Below are 25,750 nucleotides of genomic sequence, written 5' to 3'. Positions count from 1 at the left end.
AGCAATTATTTAACAATGTACTGTATAGTCATTTAAAATAGAGCCCAACTCAGAACCACTGAGATTTGTATGTTGTAGCAGACTGAATAGTTTTGTCATTTCATGAAAGGCTATGGGATATTGCTGAATCAATTCAAGGCAATAAGGCAGGTTAAATAGGTTTTTAATCATTTCAAAATGCAAAAAGATTATATTTTACAAATAAGATAGCAAAACAACAGACTTAACTATAGATGTGTACATCATTTACATTGTATTGGAATTTAGGTTTGTGTGTACCTACACAACAAGTGTACATGAAAGAAGAGTGGCATATTTAAGTGGCACTAATCCACAGGACTAGATACAGCCATAAAGTAACCTAGAGCATGGAAATGTCCATGACCTACATTTGACATTGTACAAGGTACTGTTCGCCATTACAGTTCATCATTGTTTCTTGAATGGCGAGTGAGATTACTCAGGCACATATTTTCAATACCCCGTGATCGATTAACATTCAGGAAAAATAAACAGTGTGAGGTTACATGAATGTTATACAGTTATATTATCATTGAAGCACTGTTGCTGATTGCAATATCTTACCAAATTATACAGTATAAAAAGAAAATGACTTGCTAAAAATAATCTTGAATTCTCTGTATTTGATGTGTGCGAACTATCTTACTTTGTTGTAAAAAAGAAAATGGAAATAGGATTTAAAGCTTAAAAGATGGTTTATAATATGACATGGAATTGGATACATTCTCATGTACAGATTACAATTTCATCACCCGCTGGACACTGTCAAATTCTGATAACTAAATAATACTCCTGTCCCCAAAACAACATGAATTTTCGTAAACTAGAGGCTAGTCAAAAAGTGAGCCATGAAATGTTACTGTACAGTGAAACTTATTTATCTACCGTATTTGAATATAGCCTAGTACAATATTCTATACATCTATTATAACTATAACTACAGTCATGTGTTTGCATATTATTATAGTTTCATAGAGCCTTAAGCAAATGGTGAGTATGCAGTCTCTGAATGGATCCTATGTGGATAAGCATAAATAGTTATCCTCAGGTCAGAGGGCAATTCTTGTTTGACCTGTATTGGCAAGTTGACACATGATATCCACACTTACTATACATCAGATCCACCAAGCACACCTGATATGAGTGAAATGAACCTTGACACTTTAAGAGCATTCCTTATACACATGAACATGTATAATGTTTCATATCATCATGTTCAATTTGTAGCACTGTAATTGTAATGTTGAATAAATACTGACACCATTTAAAAAAAATTGACAACAGAGTTTAAATAAACCAGTTTCTAGACAACCACTGTTCATTATTTTCTTCTCCAAGATATTTAGGATGATATGTATAATTTCAGTATGTTAAGGGTGCACTGAGGATCTAGCTTTCTGAAGGCAGGCAGTGTCCCTGTGTCCCTGTAGAGCCTTCACCTTCAGGGAGTGACACAGTCAATGTGTCCCAAGTCCTCTCCCACATAACCTTAGATAAGCTTCATGGTGAACTTGCCAGCATCACCTCCACCCCCTCCTCCTCCTCCTCCTACCCCCATTGAGGTACGGGGCACATAGTCGATGGTGGCTGTGTGTTTGATTTGCCCCTTGCTCTGGCTCCAGAAGAACATGAAGACGAAGCAGATAGCCACTGAGCTGAGGAAGGACAGGAAGCCCATGGTGGTGGCGATGATCAGTGTCTTGGCATCAAACGGGTACTGATTGGCCACCTGGGCAGAGGAGTTGGCAGTAGGAGCGTGTGAGGACTCTATCCAGCCTTCGTCGGTGAAAAAGGGCATGGTGCGGTTACGTGGGAAACCCTTCACATAGAGGCTGACGTACAGGCTGTCGTTGCCAGCTGCGTTGCCCGCCGTGCACCGGTATGTGCCGCTGTCCTGAACCTGGGCATAGCGTACTTCTAGAGTCCCATTGGACAACACCCTGATGCGCCCCGTAGTGGAGAGCGGAATCCGCTGGGCTGACAACCAGGTAAAGGAGGGCATTGGGTCACCGTCCGCCTTGCAGGAGAAGAGCACCGTAGTGCCCTCCTCCACCCTGACCTCCTGGGACCTGCGGTCTACAATTCGGGCCTGCCGGCAGGTGAACAGTCTCGGGAGCTCTTTCTCTGAGAAGTCCCGGAATTCCCGCTCTCGCACCATGTCCGGGGTGGAGCAGGTGGGTTGGCGGCCGTCAAAGTTTAGGCGCTGTCGCCGGCGGACCACCCAGAGCAGTCGGCAGTCGCAGGCCAGGGGGTTCCCATCTAGCCGCAGGACCTGCAGATTCCCTACCGAGTGGAAGGCACTCTCCTCCAGCGTGCTGAGCTGGTTGGATGTCACGTTGAGCAGACGGAAGTAAGCCAGCCCCCTGAAGGCCCCTGGCTCGATGCGGAGCAGGTTGCCCCCAGCTAGGTGCAGTTCCTGCAGCCGCAACAAGTCCCCCAGCAGGTTACCTTGGATGGCTGTGATGGGGTTGTAGGACAGGTCCAGGTAGCCAAGGTAGACCAGGTGGCGCAGCACCTGGTATGGGACAGCACTGAGATTGCAGCTACTGATGACCAGCGAGGTGAGGTTGAGGCCAATCAGGCTGTTGCTGGCCAGGGTGTCCAGCAAGGGCCAGTGGGAGATGACGAGGCTGCGCAGTCGATGCAGGTGGCGGAAGGCATTGTTGGGCAGCGCCGAAATAGTGAGGCGGAACATGCACAGCCGAGTCAGGCTCTGGAGCTGGGACAGTGCCTCGGTGGGGATGGAGGTCAGGTTGCTGCGGTCCAGATTGAGCTCCTGCAGGTTCTGCAGGCCGGTAAAGGCCCGCTGGGAGATGAACACCAGGTCATTCTCCCCAGCCTCCAGCTGGTGCAGGCTCACCAATTCACGGAAGGTGTAGTCCAGAAAGACTAGGATCTCGTTCTCACTCAGGTCCAGGAAGCGCAGGCTGGGCAGTCCGGAGAAGACCCCCACAGAGATGATCTTGAGGCGGTTGCTCCTAATGCACAGGGTCTTGAGGTTCTGCAGGCCCTGGAAAGCCTCCACTTCAATCATGGCGATGACATTGTCACTAATGTCCAGATCCTCTAGCTGGGTCAATCCAAAGAACTGGCGACGACCCAGTGTCTTCAGCTTGTTACGAGATAAGTTAATGCGCTGGGTGCCACTAGCGAAGCCCTGAGACACAGAAGTCAGCTGTTTGTCAGAGCAGTTCACTTCTAAAGTTTCAAGCCGACACACACACCTGGCAGGGCAAGGCCAGGGGAAGTCCCCTGCTGACACACCCAATAATCCACACTGGAGCAAGATGCTCCATGCCCCCCATCGGACAACAAACTCCACAAACATCTTGCCTCCTGCCTAAAAAGGGAAACAAAAAGGACACAAGTTATGAACCGATAGCTAAAGAACAGTCATGCTTACTTGCAATGCCATAACAAATGAAAACAAAGGTATGAATATATTTTAGTATTTGTTAAGGAACTTACCGATTTACTATGAGGATGCAGGTTTTCATAACCAGTGGTGGTCAAGTTGGGATCAGACTTGAGTTAAGTCTTCTATAAGAGATGATGTTCTGTAAAAAACATGTCCTTGCAAATGGCCTAGAGAGACAAGAGAGACAGGAATGAATCTTCCCCCTCCCCAAAAAACATAAGCAATGATTCTTTGTAAATCGTGGATTGCAAATGCTAGATTTATGGACAAAGCATAAGTTTCCAACATTTTGAGATAAACCTAACAAAGTGGTGAATTTGAGTGTGGAATCAAGAGAATAAAAAATGTATCAAAAATTATTATTAACATCAGAGCATAATTAGGGTACTATTTAGAGCAGATTTCATAGTTACTATCGGCCTACATCTCTGTTTAATACTGATAGCATCTCTACTAATTGATTACCAAATAATAGATCCTTTATCACTTGTACTCTGCACCTTATATCCTCAGTCTAAGCTGCAGGCTAAAAGATAGTGGTACGGTAATGAAACATACGCCCATGACTGTGCCCCCATCTTGATCTGCACAAAAAAAAAATCCTCATTAGTGCATCCAGACCTATGCTTACTGATTCTAAAAACCCTGATGAAGGCCAGTTCGGATGGGAGCTGTGCCCCCTGGCCAGACATCTGGATTAGGCAGGCTATCTGGGGAAGGGCCAGTGACACGTGACATGTGACGGCAGATGTGCACACGTAAGCGATACAGGACCAAGTTGAGAAGGTTGAGTAGGGAATAGTCAAACATTCCCATGGAGGCATATCATACATACCCCAAGAAACAAAAATATTTTTGTTCGTACTGTGCAGCCTCATTTTCAATTAATTAAGCAGGACAAGAAATTAGGGAACATTTTCCACTACACTGTATTAAAAGGGATAGTTCAAGATTTTTTTCCTTCTATTTACCCAGAGTCAGATGAAATCATGAACACAATGCTAGCAGCTACTGTAGACTTTCAGTCATTGCACTAACGCTAATAAGCAATAAGCTCCAGAAACTACCTTGGACTTCCTTTAAACTGCACACAGACACATACATTTTTTCATTTGACTCTGGGTAAGTAGAAAAAAAGGCTTAATTGACAAAATCTCTAACTATCCTTTTAAGTACAAATATATAAAATATAATATGACATACATTTCAGCAACATCTGTGATTCAACTACGGTACAAATCAGATTTTGGGAATGCTTTTAAAAAGTTTTAATCCTGATGACGACTAAAGCACTAACTCTTACACCGACACAAATGCCAAAAACATTAGTCGCAACTGCAACTACATGTAGATCTACAGTAGACCTCAAAACACCAAAGGGCAACATCGAAATCAACCACATTAAAAGCAGTGGTGTAAAGTACTTAAGTAAAAATACTTTAAAGTGCTACTTAAGTAAAGTACAGATACCCACAAAAACTACTTTTTATATTTTTGACTACTTATACTTTTGCTTCACTACATTCCTTAAGAAAATATGTACTTTTTACTCCATACATTTTCCCTGACACCCAAAAGTACTTGTTAAATAATAGTGAAGACATCAAAACTATGAAATAACACATATGGAATCATGTAGTAAGCAAAAAAGTGTTGAACAAATCAAAATCTATTTTATATTTGAGATAATTCAAAGTAGCCTTGACAGCTTTGCGCACTCTTGGCATTCTCTCAACCAGCGTCATGAGGTAGCCACCTGGAATGCATTTAATTTAACAAGTGTGCCTTGTTAAAAGGTCATTTGTGGAATTTCTTTCCTTTTTAATGCGTTTGAGCCAATTAGTTATGTTGTGACAAGGTTGGGGTAGTATACAGAAGATAGCTCTATTTGGTAAAAGACCAAGTCCATATTATGGCAAGAACAGCTCAAATAGGCAAAGAGAAACGACAGTCCATCATTACTTGAGGACATGGTCAGTCAATGCAGAACATTTATTCAAGTGCAGTTGCAAAAACCATCAAGCGCTATGATAAACTGGCTCTCATAAAGACCACCACAGGAAAGGAAAACCCAGAGTTACCTCTCCTGCAGAGGATAAGATCATTAAAGTTACCAGCCTCAGAAATTGAAGCCCAAATAAATGCTTCAGAGTTCAAGTAACAAACACATCCAAACATCAACTGTTCAAAGGAGATTGCGTGAATCAGACCTTCATGGATGAATTGCTGCAAAGAAACCACTACTAAAAAGGACACCAATAATAAGAAGAGACTTGCTTGGGCCAAGAAACACGAGTAATGGACATTAGACTGGTGGAAATCTGTCCTTTGGTCTGAGACCAAATTTGAGATTTTTGGCTCCAACCACTAATTGATTACTAATTGATGACCAAATAATACATCCTTTACCACTTTTACTCTGCACCTTATATCCTCAGTCTAAGTTGCAGGCTAAAAGGGATTGGTACGGTAATGAAACATACACCCATGACTGTGCCCCATCTTGATCTAAACAAAAAAATCTGCTGTGTCTTTGTGAGACAAAGAGTAGGTGAATGGATGATCTCTGCATGTGTGGTTCCCACCATGAAGCATGGAGGAGGTGTGATGGTGGTGACATTGTCAGTGATTTATTTAGATGTCAAGGCACACTTAACCAGCATGGCTACCACAGCATTCTGTAGTGATACGCCATCCCATCTGGTTCTCTTAGTGGGACTATCATTTGTTTTTCAAAAGGACAATGACCCAACACACCTCTAGGCTGTGTAAGGGCTATTTGACCAAGGCGGCGAGTGATTGAGCAGTGCATCAGATGACCTGGCCTCCACAATCACCCAACCTCAATCCCAATTGAGATAGTTTGGGATGAGTTGGACTGCAGAATGAAGGAAAAGCAGGCAACAAGTGCTCAGCATATGTGGGAACTCCTTCAAGACTGTTGGAAAAGCATTCCATATGAAGCTGGTTGAGAGACTGCCAAGAGTGTGCAAAGCTGTCATCAAGGCAAAGGGTGTCTACTTTGAAGAATCTAAAATACATCATATATTTTTTTATTTGTTTTTGGTTACTACATGATTCCATGTGTTATTTCATAGTGTTGATGTCTTCACTATTATTCTACAATGTAGCAAACAGTACAAATAAAGAAAAAACCTTGAATGAGTAGCTGTGTCCAAACTTTTGACTGGTACTGTATGTCCATGCATACACCATGAAGTTAGATTGCAGTCAATGGTCATGACCTAGGGGTCACAAAGAGACCTGACCCAGTCTGTCAAATTAGACAGTATCAGGAATCTAGATTCCACAGTCACACGGTATCATATTCCTCTTTATTTATGCTAAGTACATTCTAACAGGTAAAAATAGTATTCAATTTCAACTATTGTTCCAATTGAAATAGTTGTTGTTGAGGAAGCTGCTGAATGAAGTCTGTCCTGGGTGGTAAGGGTATTGGGTTTGTTTTGTTGCCTGATTGGCCAATATGATGCAGCCGTAAACCTTTTGCATAACACAAAAACCCAGCCGTCCAAACCTGTGCAGCGGCCAGCTCTTATCTAACAATGCCAAATGCAAACAATATCAAAGCCAACCTGATGTAACATCCACTCAGACAATCCCATGGCAGATCTAGAAACCATGTTTGGTGTTTGGGTTGGTCCCCACTGTTCCTTAATTCTTTCAAACATTTGGACTTTCCCACTCAGCTCTCCCCCATCATCACACAAAACTCATCAAGTCCGCTCAGCTGTCATCGTGTTACATCAAACTGTGGACAGATGTCAGAACATTCTGAGTGTCAAAACAGTGACCTTGCAGTGCGTGCCTAGCTACAGAATCCCCATTACTGACGCCATGGAATCACTTTAGGTAACCAACACACTCAGCACTGTGGCTCAAGAGCCTCCTTCTCATTTTGACATGACCCGCAGCAGAAACGGAGCAAAACAACAACCCCAAACTAAGTTTAATCTGTTTTTTTTTATGTGATTCGTTGTTTTTAAGGGACATCTGCTCTGCAGCCTGCCTAGTATTTCCCAGAGCCTTTGGTCTTTCCTACCTCAAGACATATTTTTCCCAATCAGTACTGGCAGGAACACTTAGAGATTATAGGCAAAAAGACCCAATTGAACCGGTGCATGATGTCTAGCTAGGGGCCGCTTTGGATGGGCCACGAGAACAGTCTTATGTTCATTCATTGTATTGAAGTCTGTCCTCAAAACAGACACCCTGGCAGACTTTTCCTCCCCTCCCCACATTGGTCACTCTCTATATCGCCATGGGGTTAGAAAGAGAATGCACAATGTAAGCCAGGCTACACTTTGACACTTGCCTAAGTGCTATTCTTAAACCAATTAAGATGGCTGAAATGAAACAACAGCACGGACCTGGGGGCCCAGGTGTGTGTTACACTCTGTTGAAAGTGTCTCTGTGTGTATATCTGTATGTTTTTATGTGCTAGAAAGACATTGTTTATTGCTCTTGGCACCTGCCACAGTGTACCAGCCCCTGTGACATGCACCAGAGTTCTACAAGCGTGTATTAAAAGGTTTGTGAGCAGAACAGCTGCTAGGCTGAGGGGGAGAGAATAGCAGTGCTCTTCAGAATGCCAGATTCTTTTTCCATTGGGTCTGCCAGGGAAAGGAGAAAGGGCTCGTAAACAACCTCAAGTCAAGCGAGCCATTTCTGATTCAATCACTTTAAAACATTTTGTAAAGACAAGGTATATCTCAATAATATTGCACGTAGGGAAGCCATAAAGAAGAGTATGTTAGTCTGACTGTAAGCTTGCAACTGTGACAAATATGATTATATTAACTGTGTGACACTGTGCCCACATTTGCAATTGCATTTGTTTCATATGGATTAAATGTGTTTTATTCAAATGCTTTTTGTGTGTATTTTCAACTTAAATGTCTGTGGGTTTGGGGAAGTTTTTGGTCTTTGTATGGTGGAATGTGTGTTTATGCGTCGGTATGCTTAGGGTTAGGCGTTATGCATTGTGTGTGTGTGTGCGTGCTCTGAATATTTTTGTATTTACACTCTCACTCTGTCTCACAGGCAGAGGCAGAAGTGGGTCACTGTGACAGCCCACTTAAATAAATTTGGTTCCAGAGACACTGTTCCGTCGTGTTGCAGGGTGCACTATATTATAATTCTTTATCAAGGCAGTCAGTGCACTTTGTGCGAGCAGTGACTTAACTATCTGAAAAATTAATAATAGCACAAATAAATTAGAAAAGTTAATTGGTTTCAGTGTAGCACAGATGTGACATGCCAAATGAGGTCGTTTTAGTTAATAGCATAGACGGATTGAATCCATCGAGGTACAATGAGAGAAAGAACAATGTCTGACAGGAGGAGATGGATGGTAAACAAGGATTCCAGCAAGCACGCTTCATCAAAAGGTGCTGGATTCTTCTGAAGGTGGACTTCAGCGGTCAGGAAATGTTCTGCCTATGGTGAACATACCAAGAATAAATAACAGCGGCCAATTATACCATTTGTGGATTACATTGGGCCTCTGTTACAAGGTCTCCTTTAGGCTACAATTTCATTAGAAAGTCCTTCCATTTTCAGCATACCCTCTCTGCTTTCACTATTCCAAAACAGCTTTGAGAGGACAAAGATATCAACCTCTTGAAAGAGAGCCACAACAGTTTGTTACGGGTTGTGTTTTTCACAGAAAAGCAACTACACTACATAATCCTCCACACACACCACTGGACAGGTGGAGCTTTTTCCCTTTGGCACACTTACCGGGCTGCTTGCTAATCTGATCAGAGCCATCCACAATCCTAACTTGATTCCAATAAAGGTAACCTGCTATGGTGGTGCTAAAGCTATAATGTGGGTCAAATTATGTGGAATGGTAATAAAACTCACATACTGTACTCTCTGGGTACAGCACATACTGGGGTTATTCTCTCATCCAATAAATGTGATAACTGCGGTTGAGTCTAAAAGAATACATCATCAAATAAAGGCTCCAGAGACAGAGTCCATTTCCTTGTGACCTCAAAGTATGCAGGTTTTTGTTTCAAACATGCTTAATTTTGCTCAAATAGATTGGTTGGCAAGTTAACAATGAGGATTTATTATAATGCTGTGATGTTGTGTTTACATCATTGATTATTTTAATAAGTTCTCTGATATGCAGAAACACTACGGAATTTAGTTGAACATAATCCAATTTAAAGGTGGAATGAAAACATGCGTAAATATTAGTCCTAGTCCTTTAGCACCTCTCTCATAACCACTGCAATGATGAAAATAAGTAATTTGCTGGTTTGACATGAGCCCAAGTGTATTGCCATTTAAATATTCATATTGTGACTTTAATTATGTATGCATAATGTTTATGAACAATCGTTCCAAATGGGTATTGTTTGAGGCTAATGATATGGCATAAAAAATAAAAAAAGAGAACGACAGAAACAATCCTTTGAAACGGTCAACCCAGGACAGAGTTGGTGTGAACAGAATACATTATCCTCCATTAACAGAGGGGGGATACATAAAAAAAATATGATTTGCCTTGTGTAAGTTTAAGAAATATTGCCTAGTATCTTGTCATTCTGTGACCAAAAGATATTTAAAAATAAAAATTATGAAAGTTCACAGAAGTAACAAGTAAAAGGTAGACCAACCAGTTAGTTCATGTTTTTACTGATAACAATTTGGTTCATTATTTATTAAGTGATTAAATTAAGTGATTATTCTGTTACCAAATCGGTGAAAAAATAATAACCAAAATATCTGTAACAGGCCGACTGCAACTGAATGGCTACAATGGGAATTCATAGTAGTCAGAAACCAGTTGGGTCACCTGATCCTGTCCTCCCTTCCACTGGCATACTGTTATGTTCAGCTCATAACTGTTTTCTTTCTGTCATGTGGTTAACCAGTCGGCCTGTTACAGATATTTTGGTTATTCTTTTTTCACCGATTTGGTAACAGAATAATCACTTAATTTAATCACTTAATAAATAATGAACCAAATTGTTATCAGTAAAACATGAACTAACTGGTTGGTCTACCTTTTACTTGTTACTTCTGTGAACTTTCATAATTTTTATTTTTAGAGTTTGAAAACAGTCTGGATAACCCACCTCTTACTGACACCCACCCACTGAGCACTGACCTACACCGGACATCCATGGATGTTGAAAAGTAGTTGAAATTTGGTCAGCTCAAATCTGAACCAATCATAGGCATCTGTTTCACAAGTTTGGACAGCACAGTACAGCCCATCACAGTATAGTACAGTACAGAAAAGTAGGTCAGTGCAATACAGTAATGTACCGTAGAGTTCAGTACAGTAGAGCATACTAGAGTAGAGTACAATATCATTTACTCTAATGTACTGTACTGAAATGTACTGAACATAAAAATAAGATAGTAGTTTATTAAAACTTCTTCAGGATAGGTGGGTCCCCCACGGGACGGTTGAGCTAACGTAGGCTAATGCGATTAGCATGAGATTGTAAGTAACAAGAACATTTCCCAGGACATAGACATATCTGATATTGGCAGAAAGCTTAAATTCTTGTTAATCTAACTGCACTGTCCAATTTACAGTAGCTATTACAGTGAAAGAATACCATGTTTGAGGAGAGTGCACAGTTAGGAACTTTAAAAGTTATTAACACACCTATTAGGCACATTTGGGCAGCCTTGATACAACATTTTGAACAGAAATGCAATAGTTCATCGGATCAGTCTAAAACCTTGCACATACACTGCTGCCATCTAGTGGCCAAAATCTAAATTGTACCTGGGCTGTAATAATACATTATGGCCTTTCTCTTGCATTTCAAAGATGGTACAAAAACAATGTTGTTTTTTAATTTTTATTTTATCAGCTCTAATGTGTTATATTCTCTTACATTCCTTTCACATTTCCACAAACTTCAAAGTGTTTCCTTTCAAATGCTATCAAGAATATGCATATCCTTGCTTCAATGCTTGAGCTACAGGCAGTTAGATTTGGGTATGTCATTTTAGGTGAAAATTGAAGGGTCTGATCCTTAAGAGGTGAACAGTGCAGCTCAAGAAGAGTTAAGAAAATATTTACCAAATAAACTAAAGTAAAAAAAAATATAAAAAGTAACACAATAAAATAGCAATAATGAGGCTATATAAAGGGGGTACCAGTACCGAGTCAATGTACAGTGGTACAGGTAGGTCGAGGTAGGAGTGAAGTGACTATGCATAGATAATAAACAGCGAGTAGGAGCAGTGTACAAAACAAATGGAGGGGGGAGGGGTCAATGTAAATAGTCCAGTGGCCATTTGATTCATTGTTCAGCTGTCTTATGGCTTGGGGCTAGAAGCTGTTAAGGAGCCTTTTGGTCCTAGACTTGGCGCTCCGGTACAGCTTGCTGAGCGGTGGCAGAGAAAATAGTCTATGACAATTTTTTGGGGCGTTCCTCTGACACCGCCTATTATATAGGTCCTGGATGGCAGGAAGCTTGGCCCCAGTGATGTAATGGGCCATACGCACTACCCTCTGTAGTGTCTTACGGTCAGATGCCTAGCAGTTGCCATACCAGACAGTGATGCAACGTGTCAGGATGCTCTTGATGGTGTAGCTGTTTGGACCATGATAGTTCGTTGGTGATGTGGACACCAAGGAACTTGAAACTCTCGACCCGCTCCACTACAGCCTCATCGATGTTAATGGGGGCCTGTTCAGCCCGCATTTTCCTGTAGTCCACGATCAGCTCCTTTGTCTTGCTCACATTGAGGGAGAGGTTGTTGTCCTGGCACCACACTGCAAGGTCTCTGACCTCCTCCCTATAGGCTGTCTCATCGTTGTCGGTGATCAGGCCTACCACTGTTGTGACGTCAGCAAACTTAATGATGGTGTTGGAGTCGTGCTTGGCCACGCAGTCGTGGGTGAACAGAGAGTACAGGAGGGGACCAAGTACACACCCCTGAGGGGCCCCAGTGTTGAGGATCAGCGTGGCAGACGTGTTGTTGCCTACCTTTACCACCTGGGGGCAGCCCGTCAGGAAGTCCAGGATCCAGTTGCAGAGGGAGGTTTTTAGTCCCAGGGTCCTTAGCTTAGTGATGAGCTTCGTGGGCACTATGGTGAACGCTGAGCTGTAGTCAATGAACGGCATGCTTGGCAGCAGAGCTCATTCAAATAATAGCCAGTGTGCGCATGTGACAAATAAATTTTTTATTTGAAATAAAAGTTCCCAGAAATGTTTCATACGCACAAAATCTTATTTCTCTGAAAATAAAATGTTGTGCACAAATTTGTTTACATCCCTGTTAGTGAGAGTTTCTCCTTTGCCAACATAATCCATCCACCTGACCGGTGTGGCAAATCAAGAAGCTAATTAAACAGCATTGTCCACAGCACAGGTGCACATTGCGCTGGGGACAATAAAAGGCCACTTTAAAATGTGCGGTTTTTGTCACACAACACAATGTCACAGATGTCTCAGGTTTTGAGGAAGCGTGCAATTGGCATGCTGACTGCAGGAATGTCCACCAAAGCTGTTGCCAGAGAACTGAATGTTCATTTCTCTACCAAAAGCCACCTCCAACATAATTTTTGAGAATTTGGAAGTACGTCCAACCAGCCTGACAACCGTTGACCGCGTGTATGACGTTGTGTGGGTAAGCAGTTTGCTGATGTCAACGTTGTGAATAGAGTGCCCCATGATGGCGGTGGGGTTATGGTATGGGCAGGCATAAGCTACGGACAATGAAAATGATTGCATTTCAAGCCTCAGGCCAATTGTCATGCCAGTCATCCTCAGCCATCACCTCATGTTTCAGCATGATAATGCACTGTCCCATGTCGCAAGTATCTGTACACAATTCCTGGAAGCTGAAAATGTCCCAGTTCTTCTATGGCCTGCATACTCAGCAGACATGTCACCCATTGAGCATGTTTGGGATGCTCTGGGTCGGCATTTACAACAGCGTGTTCCAGTTTCCACCAATAGCCAGCAACTTCGCACAGCCATTGAAGAGGAGTGGAACAACAGGCCACAATCAACAACCTGATCAAATCTATGTGAAGGAGATGTTGCGCTGCATGAGGCAAATGGTGCTCACACCAGATACTAACTGGTTTTCTGATCCACACCCCTATCTTTTTTTAAGGTAGCTGTGACCAACAGATGCATATCTGTATTCTAAGTCATAGGTTAGGGCCTAATGAATTTATTTTAATTGACGGATTTCCTTAAATTCTTTGAAATTGTTGCATGTTGTGTTTATATTTTTGTTCAGTATATCTTTAAACTCCGATGTTTATTGAAAACAAATACATTTGTAGAATGAGAACTTGTCCTTCAAATACATCGTTACAGATGTTGGTTAGCTAGCTAGCACATTTTTGCCATATTAGCATTGACATGAAATCAGTCAAAACACCTCAAAACAAGACATGGTATCAAGAAAAACATAAAACTAGCTGAAACAACTCCCCTCATGGCAGTTTCTTATCATTATTGCTAGCTAGCTGGCCATCCAGAATCACAACAACACACTGCCTTCTGCCCCATTAAAGTGTTCACATTGTTTTTGTGACATCTGCTAACCAGTCTATAGTACAGATCAGGGACCCATGATGTCATTCTGTTACCATTATTCTGTTACCATGTGTTAATCCACTTCACTATAGTTCAATAACCAAAATATATATATATATTAAAAAAAAATCAAACTCAAGGTGCCATACACTACACGAACATCTCTTTCCAAAATCATGGGCATTAATATGGAGTTGGTCCCCCTCTTTTGGGAAGGCTTTCCATTAGATGCTTCAGGGACATGCTTCCATTCAGCCACAACAGCATTGAGGTCGGGAACTGATGTTGGCCGACTAGGCCTGGATCACAATTGGTGTTCTAATTCATCCCAAAGGTGTTCGATGGGGTTGATGTCATGGCTCTGTGCAGGCCAGTCAAGTTCTTCAAAACCGATCTAGACAAACCATTTCTGTATGGACCTCGCTTTGTGCACAGGGGCATTGTCATGCTGAAACAGGAAAGGGCCTTCCCCAAACTGTTGCCACAAAGTTGGAAGCACAGAAGCATATAAAATGTAATTGTATGCTGTAGCATTAAGATTTCCCTTCACCAGAACTAAGGGGCCTAACCCGAAACATGTAAAACAGCCCCAGACCATTATTCCTCCTCCACCAAACTTTACAGTTGGAACTATGCATTGGGGCAAGTAGCATTCTCTTGGCATCCGCCAAACCCAAATACATCTGTCGGACTGGCAGATGGTGAAGCGTGATTCATCTCTCCAGAGAACGCGTTTCCACTGCTCCACAGTCCAATGGTGGCGAGCTTTACACCACTCCGGGCAACGCTTGGCATTGCGCATGGTGATCTTAAGCTTGTGTGCAGCTGCTTGCCCATAGAAACCCATTTCATGAAGCTTCCGGCAAACAGTTATTGTGCTAACGTTGCTTTCCGGGGCAGTTTGGAACTCGGTAGTGGGTTTCAACTGAGGACAGGCGATTTTTACTCGATACGCGCCTCAGCGGTCCCATTCTTAGAGCTTGTGTGGCCTACCACTTTGCACCTGAACCGTTGTTACTCCTAGACATTTCTACTTCCCAAAACAAGCACTTACAGTTGACCGGGGTAGCTCTAGCAGGGCAGAAATTTGACCAACTGACTTGTTGTAAAGGTGGCCTCCTATGCCGGTGCCACGTTGAAAGTCACTGAGCTCTTCAGTAAGGCCATTCTACTGCCAATGTTTGTCTATGGAGATTGCATGGCTGTGTGCTCAATGTTATACACCTATCAGCAACAGGTGTGGCTGAAATAGCCAAATCTAACAAATTTGAAGGGGTGTCTACATACTTCTGTATATACAGCATATCATAGCTGACACCCCATTATTTCTGCAGACATCTTTGAATCTTAATTCAGTCATTTTTGGACAACGTGGTAACATAAAACACTGATGGAGATTTCACTGTCATTCTGTTACCAAACTTTACATCTGCACTGTTCTTTGAGTAAATGTTTTTTTTTTAATGTTCTGTGGAAATAAAAAGTCGTCCTTGTGCATAGACTTGTATGGTTTGTTTAATTTTGAAATCAATGTTTTTTGTTTGGCATACTATTAAAGTGTCGTCTCACCACCATTATTTTACTGTGGAATTGCCTTGATGTTAATTCCCTGGACTATAAGAGTCAAATTGGAGCAGAATGGATGATAGTGTGCAGGGATCTGTGGCGCATTCTTTCGGGTTCAAAGGGTAAGGCCATGCGGGTAGAGGGGTCACACTCCCACTTTAAAAATGGGCATATCTTTTTTTATAATTGGGGCCACATCTTAAAGGTGCTATATGCAGAAATCGTTCTGCCATTTCCTGGTTGCTAAAATTCAAATAATTTTAGTTTACGTGACAAAACAAGCAATGGAGAGAGAATTATTGTACCATCTAAACCTCTGAAATATATTTTCAGTAACCAAAAATATTGTGTTTTCAGCTCTTTGAAGCTGGTATACAAAACTGAAAGTAAAAGACGCAAAAACTAAACTTAATGACTTAATAAAACACATAGAACATATCTACCGCTTCTTAGACTTCCTTTCAATGAGAATGAGAGATCTATAACCCACATTTCTATGTGAATTTGGTCAGGTCGCCCAAAATGTTATGTATTGCATCTTTAACGATTATATTTATAAATATATATGTATTTTTTAGTGCCGTACTAGTTAGTGCAATACTAACAAGTAATTGTTCAAATATATCTTTAATGCAAAATAATGATTAGTGCTTGATGGAGTCACAGCTGCCCAGCAACGAAATAATGCATCTTAATTGTATGCATTTAATGACTCCCATATTGCTCCATGACACATCTTAAAAGATATGGCCGTTTTTATAGTGGGAGTGTGACTTTGTTACCGCGTGACCTTGCCCCAATCATTCTAGCTAAGCTTACTATTAAGGGCTGCAGATGAAGCTAAAAGCTGCAGCTGAGCAACCCGTCAAAATATATTCCCATTCCTGGATTGTTGGGACTGTATAAGCAGCCCTGCCTCACAGAACTATGAAATGAAGAACAAGTACATTCGAAATATTGGCTTTACACTTCGGTAACGATGACCAAGCAAAACAAAGAAGGCACTGATGAAAAATACTTTCTTGCTTGACCCAGATCAGGTCTCGTTAATAATTAAAAGTCAGGATAAATCAGTCCCCTAACAAGGAGACTGAAATACTTCCTGTGCATAAAGCACCTCCTGATTAAAGTGCCTATTTGGCCAGTCACCAAAACGTACTCTTTGGCACTCAGCTTTGCCAGTCGCACTTCATTGTTGTGATATTCGCCTTCTCTCTGGCTGGGGGGAAAAAATAAGAAAAAAAATCTACAGGCTGGATAACATTATTGTATCTTTCTCTCTCCCTTGATGAATTATAATTGAAATGTTCATTTTAGTTTATCAGGCTACAGATGAAAATCAATTATGAAATTGAAAATATATCATAAACGTCTAGTTATCTAATTATACATTTTAATGGATATTCATATGATTGGCTCATCCAACGTATTCTAAATGATAAGAACATTTACCATGCTCAATCAGGATTGCTTTAAATGTTTTTTTTTAAATAGTCACCACCGGAAAAACTTATCATGCATACACTTACATCTGAAGATACATCAAGTAGTCTAGCCTTTGCTTCTTTGACAATATAGCGTAGCCAACCCAGGTACTGTATTTTTGTATATTTATTTATATTCTGTGTTTTTGTTCCTTCCATATTAGGTTGTGGACCTGTTCAAACGTTGTGTCAAAGGAACAAAATGGAAATGACAGTCACAATTTTGGCATTTCTTGTGGGATTAAAGTCGAAAGCCATGTCAAGAACTCTTTGATCAGGTCTCTGTCCAGAAGCCCACGTTGACCATAAAACTATTACATGGGGTCTGAATTAGGCTGACCCATAAATCAATCGACGTCAAAGGGCGACAACACAAGTTTGCTCCTGGACGACTGTCTTGCTTGAGTTTCCAGAAACAAACAAGTATGATGTAATTCACAATATGTAACGTTATAAAATATTGTTGCCCACAGGTGCTTAGTTCATATTATTGACAAGTAGCCTACAATGCAGATTGGTAAATCAGTAGCCTCGTTTATGAACTGTCCCATATAAAAACACAATTGCAAAATCAATTAGGGTTATGGTTACACAATTTAAAATGTACACTGAAAATTGTAAACAATGAACGAAAACTCACCAGCTAATGACTTCAATGAAACGTTGATAGTACATTTCCATATTTTACCCACAACTCCAAACGTTCGGGTTCCTTCTCGCCTAAGCGTTTCGTTCGGTTGCTGGTTGATTTATCATGTTTTACAATACTTTAAAACATATGCCTTGAGACCTCACACAATTTAATTCGTGCTCCTTCGTTAATTTCTTCTGATTACTGCACCACCCTCGGGGAGTAGTAGGATAATTACGCTACGGAAAATAATTTAGGTCGACTACTTTATTCTCTTCTGACGCTATTGAAAGCCCGCCTTCTTGCCCCTGCTCGTGCTCTTCTGCGTGGTAGTGATGCTCTTGCTCAAGTAGCAATCGCATCCCACAGAAAAATATCACAATTACCTCAAGCGAACTCGAGGAAAGTAGCCTATAGGTGTGAATCAACGAACCAGTCAACGACATGAATGAAACACTTGTCCATGAGGACAGAGAGCAACGGCCAAGTGTGCAACAACGGGTTCATAGTAGGCTACCATTGATGCGCGAATATGGTGGCGAAATCCCTGAGCTCTCAGCATTCTGACAGGATTTGTGATTTTATCCACTAGACTGATTGAGTTCTGGAAATGATCCAGGACAGTACATTACTATCGCGCTAGGTAGGCCAATATTTGGGAATGATGGGCAAATGTGCACTCTGGTCAGCCACATTTTTTGACTTAGGCAAGACACCAGCTGGTTAGAAAATAAAGAAATATATAGAAATAAAAAACTATAGGGCAATCACAGACTAAATTCATCCCCTTCAGTGTTAGGTTGGAGAGTCCATGCCTCAAAAGTGTACATACAAATGCTTGCAATCATTCGTGGATTTGCCCCAATAATCCTCACAAAACACTATTTGATATTTTAATTGGTACAAAAGCATGTTGGTATGGTTGATTCTAACCTGACATTAAGCATTCCCTTTAGGTTATACAAGAGATTTGTGTTCAAGAAGAATTATGTCAAGTGTGGCCAACCTGACAATGCCCTGTGAACTCCCTATCAGTGGGATTCCGGCAAACTACTCTGGGTTTTGTTTTAATCTAACACTGTGACTGTTTCTCAGAAAGATGCCAGATGGGCTAGATGTTGGGCCTTGGCTCCCGCTAGTAAATAGTAGATTTGGTCTCAATCTCACGTTCCATTTTAAAGAATCCTCATCAATTTGCCTGGTGTTCTCTGATTGGAGCAGGGCAGCCTTGCGGTTCCTCTCTATGGAGCATAACATGGAGCATCTGCCAGCCGATATGTTCCTGATGAGGAGCAAGAGGAAAAGTGCGTCTGAAACTGAGGCAGGTGCAGAAGGTTATTGCGTTTAACAACACTCAACACATGGCCATGTTAATTTGGAGAAACTGCCCGAGGCCTTGTCAAAGTTCGTTTTGAACAGATGATATCCCTACAAGCTCTCACATTCTCACGTCAGAATTAGACATTCATCCATGTTTCGCAAATGTCAAATTTCAAAGTGTTTAAGGTTAAGTTTATGCATCAGCTTCAAATTTTTAAGGTAATGTTTAAGGTTAGGCATGAACTCAGATAGGTTAAGGTAAGGGTTAAGGTTTGGGATAGGCTTAAAACAAAAATATAGAAAACGACTTTCTATCACTGGATTCAAACATGCAACTTTTGGAATTAGAGGCAGATGCTTGAACGTAACATCGCTCACTGTTGCCCCTAGTGGCTGGTTTCCACGTCATCTCCTGACATCCTCGGACATGGATGGACGTCAGAATACTGACTTGTATCATGGGTGGCCTGCTTGCGATATCCAGCATTCAGATAGAATGGGATTGATATTTTTAAAAATGCATTAGAGATACATTATGTCTTGATTGTACAGGAGTACCACGCTCTCCACATGACATTCTGTTACATTGTTTTGTCTCTGAGGTGCATTAGTTGGCGTTGGTTGCTTTGCCGACACAATGTAGCTGACAGTCACTTAATTCATTTTAATGACCAGTATGGTACATTTGCTGTAGTGATCGTGAGTAACCTTTTATTTATCTGTATCTGAAACTGGTCCGCCATCCATTAGTGATTTGGGAGGACAGTGGCACTCTTGGCAAAGCCCAAAGGACTTTAATTACGTTTGGCCACTGGGGGGAGAATGTCTAAAATGAACAAAGGGAGATGGAGCCGGTTCTCTATAATTAGCCTGGTTCACCTTTACCACCGAATGGAGTTCACTTACTTTAATCTGAATTAAAGTAGTACAACAAAACAATCTAGTGGACTACATTAGTGTCACATACTCCATTTCACATATATCAGACCTGAACGAAATCTGAGAAAACACAATGAGGAATGATTTGCATCATTGTCAAAATCTTTATATCAACATTGACGATTAATGTAGATATATATTTCTAGCCAAAAACAAAACATGTACAGAATAACAGAAAGATAATGTTGTGCTTCATCAGAATGATACCGTAAAGGATCATAATCTGTATAATATGAATAATCTTCATGTTTTTCTCTGCACGGGAAGGAGCCTGAAATTAAGAATGAGTTTTTTCCTGAGGGTTTTTCTTTTTGTAGCGGCTGCCACAGACAGCTGGTCAAAGACCTGCTAACAGGCTCTGCTTGGTTAGCGGCCAGCACTTCGTTTTGTAACCAAGAAGATTACATTGGGATTATTTGTTTTGGGTGGCTCTGATCCATCCTTAAATATTTTTATATAATGAAAACAAGGGAAAAACAAAAACAAAACACACTCCCTTCTCCAAAGAAAGACTCAAGAAATGAATTAAATGTAAATGCTAATCTCAGACAAACATGTAATTAGTAAAACATTGTTGTAATGAATTTGTTAAATGTTTTTGCAAAACAGAATCATGTGTTGGTAATGTTGCTTGGTTGATGCAGATAATAGATTCTGGGATACTGGGAATTTGTTAAACTGTCTTTCATCTGTTATAATAGTTTGACCACCATTTCAATTTGAGATTTGAGTTTAAAATCTTAACAGACCGAACCAACCAACCAAGTAAACAAACGCACACATGCCCACACACAAAATAGTAACTGTGGTGCATGGAATTTCAGATGATGTCAAAAATCATCCTAATACTATTTCGTGGTCAAAGCATGGAACTCCAAATAGACCTATTGTCACGTTCTGACCTTAGTTGCTTTTTTATGTCTCTATTTTGGTTTGGTCAGGGCGTGAGTTGGGGTGGGCATTCTATGTTTTTCTTTCTCTGTTTTGTTCTGTGTGTCGTATTTCTATGTGTTTGGCCTGGTATGGTTCCCAATCAGAGGCAGCTGTTTATCGTTGTCTCTGATTGAGAACCATACTTAAGTAGCGTGTTCCCACCTGGGTTTGTGGGTAGTTGTTTTCTGTTTTGTGTTGCTGCACCTTACAGGACTGTTTCGTTTCCCTCTCGTTGTTATTTTGTTTAGTGTTTCTGTTCTAATAAAAGTAACATGAACACTTACCACGCTGCACCTTGGTCCTCACCTTCTTCAACCCACGACGATCGTTACAGAACTACCCACCAAAAAAGGACCAAGCAGCGTGGTGAAAGGGACTCCTGGACAGGTGAGCAGCGCTATCTGGAGTATGAGACAACCTGGGAGGAGATAGAGAGGTGGTCGGTCGACCCAGGGAGAGTGCCGGAGCCCTCCTGGGATTCTCTGGAACAGTGCGAGGAGGGATACTGGAGAAAGGACTTGGCACAGCGGCGCAAGCACAAGAGGCAGCCCCAGAATTGTTTTGGGGGGAGACACGGGGAGATTGGCAAAGTCAGGTAGGAGACCTGAGCCAACTCCCCGTGTGCTTACTGTGCTGAGAGAATGACCGGGCAGGCACCGTGTTATGTTATGTGTTATGTTATGCGGTGAGGCACACGGTGTCCCCAGTGCGCGCGCATAGCCCGGTGCGCTACACGAATCGGCCGGGCTAGAGTGGGCATCGAGCAGCCAGGAGGGATGAAGCCGGCTCAGCGCATCTGGTCTCCAGTGCGTCTCCTCGGCCCGGGTTATATGGCACCAGCCCTACGCACGGTGTCCCCGGTTCGCCAGCACAGCCCAGTGTGGTCTGTTCCAACACGCCGCACTTGCCAGGCTACAGGGGGTATCCAGCCAGGACAGGTTGTGCAGGCTCGTTGCTCGAGACCTCCAGTGTGCCTCCACGGCCCAGTCCATCCGGTGCCTCCTCCACACACCAGGCCTCCTGTAGGTCTCCCCAGCCTGGTGGGTCCTGTGGCAACCCCACGCACCAGGCTGTCTCTCCTCCCTCCAGGTTCTCCCTCCTGTCCGGCGCAGCCAGAGCCGCCCTCCTGTCCGGCGCCGCCAGAGCCGCCCTTCACTCCGGCGCCGAGCCGCCCTTCACCTCCAGAGCCCTTCACCGCCAGAGCCGCCCTTCACTCCGGCGCCGCCAGAGCCGCCCTTCACTCCGGCGCCGCCAGAGCCGCCCTTCACTCCGCCGCCGCCAGAGCCACCCTTCACTCCACCCTTCACTCCGCACGTTGTTTTCTGTTTTGTGTTGCTGCACCTTACAGAACTGTTTCGTTTTCATTTTACTCTCGTTATTTTGTTTAGTGTTTCTGTTCTAATAAAGGTAACATGAACACTTACCACGCTGCACCTTGGTCCTCACCTTCTTCAACCCACGACGATCGTTACACCTATCAGTTTTTAAACCCACAGTGAGGCCTCAGCTGTTTTCTCTGCTGGCTCTGCTTGGCTCTTCTAATGAGCAGGCCCATAATGCAGAGCGCTCAAGTATTCTTTAAAATATTGGCACCGCTATGAAGTGAATGTCACTTAGCTACAGTCTCCCAGCTCATTTCACTTTCTCTTCTGCACAGTGAGTGTTTGACCCTGGTCTAAAAATATGCTTTGAAGGCCGAAGCATGAGGCACGCACCACTTTACCTAAATCTTGGCTCGGACTACTAATCCCTAAAGAGAGAACTTGGAGATGGAGCAGCACGTGGTAGATGAGATCTACCAATTTTGGAATAAAATAGTGAAAAGCTGGCAGTCTGTGGCATTGAAATGGGATTTTCATTCTGTCTGTTTGATGTGGAGTTTAGCCATTGCTGCGGTGCATGAACTTTAATCCCATAAAAACTAAAGGGAACCAAAATAACAGACGTCTGCACAACGATCCCAGCTATTATGATTAGATATTAGGAACCATGAATGGCTTTGTTCCATTGCCAGATATGGTGGTATCCCTTGATAATTTACACGTGCCAGCACATGTCAAATCAAATCAATTTGCATTTGTCACATGCTTCGTAAACAACAGGTGTGGACTAACAGTGAAATGTTTACTGACGGGCCCTTCTCAACAATGCAGAGAGAAAGAAAATAGAGAAATAATAGGAAAGTAAAACACGGAATAATTAAAGTAATGAACTGTATACACAATGAGTAACAACTTTTCTACATACAAGGGGTACCAGTACAGAGTCAATTTTATTTATTTTTTCCTTTATTTAACTAGGCAAGTCAGTTAAGGACAAATTCTTATTTTCAATGACGGCCTAGGAACAGTGAACTGCATTGTTCAGGGGCAAAACGACAGATTTTTACCTTGTCGGCTCGGGGATTCAATCTTGCGACCTTTTGGTTACTAGTCCAATGCTCTAACCACTAGGATGCCTGCCGCCCCAATGTGCAGGGGTACGAGGTAATTGAGGTAGATATGTACAGTGGGGAGAACAAATATTTGATACACTGCCGATTTTGCAGGTTTTCCTACTTACAAAGCATGTGGAGGTCTGTAATCTTTCATCATAGGTACACTATAGCTTCCAATACTCTACTCAGCAAACTGGATGCAGTTTATCACAGTGCCATCCGTTTTGTTACTAAAGCACCTTATACCACCCACCACTGCGACCTGTATGCTCTAGTCGGCTGGTCCTCGCTACATATTCGTCGCCAGACCCACTGGCTCCAGGTCATTTACAAGTCCATGCTAGGTAAAGCTCCGCCTTATCTCAGTTCACTGGTCACGATGGCAACACCCACCCGTAGCACGCGCTCCAGCAGGTGTATCTCACTGATCATCCCTAAAGCCAACACCTCATTTGGCCGCCTTTCCTTCCAGTTCTCTGCTGCCTGTGACTGGAACGAATTGCAAAAATCGCTGAAGTTGGAGACTTTTATCTCCCTCACCAACTTTAAACATGTGCTATCTGAGCAGCTAACCGATCGCTGCAGCTGTACATAGTCTATCGGTAAATAGCCCACCCAATTTACCTACCTCATCCCCATACTGTTTTTATTGATTTACTTTTCTACTATTTTGCACACCAGTATATCTTCCTGCACATGACCATCTGATCAGTTATCACTCCAGTGTTAATCTGCTAAATTGTAATTATTCGCCTACATTCTCATGCCTTTTGCACACAATGTATATAGACTATTTTTTCTTCTTCTTTTTTCTACTCTGTTATTGACTTGTTTATTGTTTACTCCATGTGTAACTCTGTGTTGTCTGTTCACACTGCTATGCTTTATCTTGGCCAGGTCGCAGTTGTAAATGAGAACTTGTTCTCAACTAGCCTACCTGGTTAAATAAAGGTTAAATAAATAAATTAAATAAAAAACTTCAACTGTGAGAGACGGAATCTAAAACAAAAATCCAGAAAATCGCATTGTATGATTTTTAAGTAATTAATTTGCATTTTATTGCATGACATAAGTATTTGATCACCTACCAACCAGTAAGAATTCCGGCTCACACAGACCTGTTAGTTTTTCTTTAAGAAGCCCTCCTGTTCTCCACTCATTACCTGTATTAACTGCACCTGTTTGAACTCGTTACCTGTATAAAAGACACCTGTCCACACACTCAATCAAACAGACTCCAACCTCTCCACAATGGCCAAGACCAGAGAGCTGTCTAAGGACATCAGGGATAAAATTGTAGACCTGCACAAGGCTGGGATGGGTTACAGGACAATAGGCAAGCAGCTTGGTGAGCAGGCAACAACTGTTGGCGCAATTATTATAAAATGGAAGAAGTTCAAGATGACGGTCAATCACCCTCGGTCTGGGGCTCCATGCAAGATCTCATCTCGTGGGGCATCAATGATCATGAGGAAGGTGAGAGATCAGCCCAGAACTACACGGCAAGACCTGGTCAATGACCTGAAGAGAGCTGGTACCACAGTCTCAAAGAAAACCATTAGTAACACACTACGCCGTCATGGATTAAAATCCTGCAGCGCACGCAAGGTCCCCCTGCTCAAGCCAGCACATGTCCAGGCTCGTCTGAAGTTGGCCAATGACTATCTGGATGATCCAAAGGAGGAATGGGAGAAGGTCATGTGGTCTGATGAGACTAAACTCCACTCTAAACTCTACTCGCTGTGTTTGGAGGAAGAAGAAGGATGAGTACAACCCCAAGAACACCATCCCAACTGTGAAGCATGGCGGTGGAAAAATCATTCTTTGGGGATGCTTTTCTGCAAAGGAGACAGGACGACTGCACCGTATTGAAGGGAGGATGGATGGGGCCATGTATCGCGAGATCTTGGCCAACAACCTCCTGCCCTCAGTAAGAGCATTGAAGATGGCTATTGGCTGGGTCTTCCAGCATGACAACGACCCGAAACACACAGCCAGGGCAACTAAGGAGTGGCTCCGTAAGAAGCATCTCAAGGTCCTGGAGTGGCCTAGCCAGTCTCCAGACCTGAACCCAATAGAAAATCTTTGGAGGGAGCGGAAAGTCCGTATTGCCCAGCGACAGCCCCGAAACCTGAAGGATCTGGAGAAGGTCTATATGGAGGAGGGTCCAAAATCCCTGCTGCAGTGTGTGCAAACCTGGTCAAGAACTACAGGAAACGTATGATCTCTGTAATTGCAAACAAAGGTTTCTGTACCAAATATTAAGTTCTGCTTTTCTGATGTATCAAATACTTGTCATGCAATAAAAAGCAAATTAATTACTTAAAAATCATACAATGTGATTTTCTGGATATTTGTTTTAGATTCCGTCTCTCACAGTTGAAGTGTACCTATGATAAAAAGTACAGACCTCTACATGCTCTGTAAGTAGGAAAACCTGCA

At 42.3% G+C, this 25,750-nt stretch overlaps 1 protein-coding gene across 1 annotated transcript; it reads right to left on the bottom strand.

The window, feature by feature from the left end:
• Positions 1-146: 146 nt before the first annotated feature.
• On the bottom strand, positions 147-18,162 carry lingo4b (leucine rich repeat and Ig domain containing 4b). Its single transcript, XM_029679656.2, has 3 exons — positions 17,689-18,162; positions 3,490-3,606; positions 147-3,361 (listed from the first exon to the last, which is right to left on the bottom strand). Exon 3 carries the CDS (start codon positions 3,347-3,349, stop codon positions 1,511-1,513), a length of 1,839 nt encoding a protein of 612 aa, XP_029535516.1. The 5' UTR covers positions 3,350-3,361; positions 3,490-3,606; positions 17,689-18,162; the 3' UTR covers positions 147-1,510.
• Positions 18,163-25,750: the final 7,588 nt, after the last annotated feature.

Source organism: Oncorhynchus nerka, linkage group LG14 (assembly GCF_034236695.1).
Source record: "Oncorhynchus nerka isolate Pitt River linkage group LG14, Oner_Uvic_2.0, whole genome shotgun sequence".
Classification (NCBI taxonomy): domain Eukaryota; kingdom Metazoa; phylum Chordata; class Actinopteri; order Salmoniformes; family Salmonidae; genus Oncorhynchus; species Oncorhynchus nerka.
This window is presented reverse-complemented; position numbering and strand designations above follow the sequence as displayed.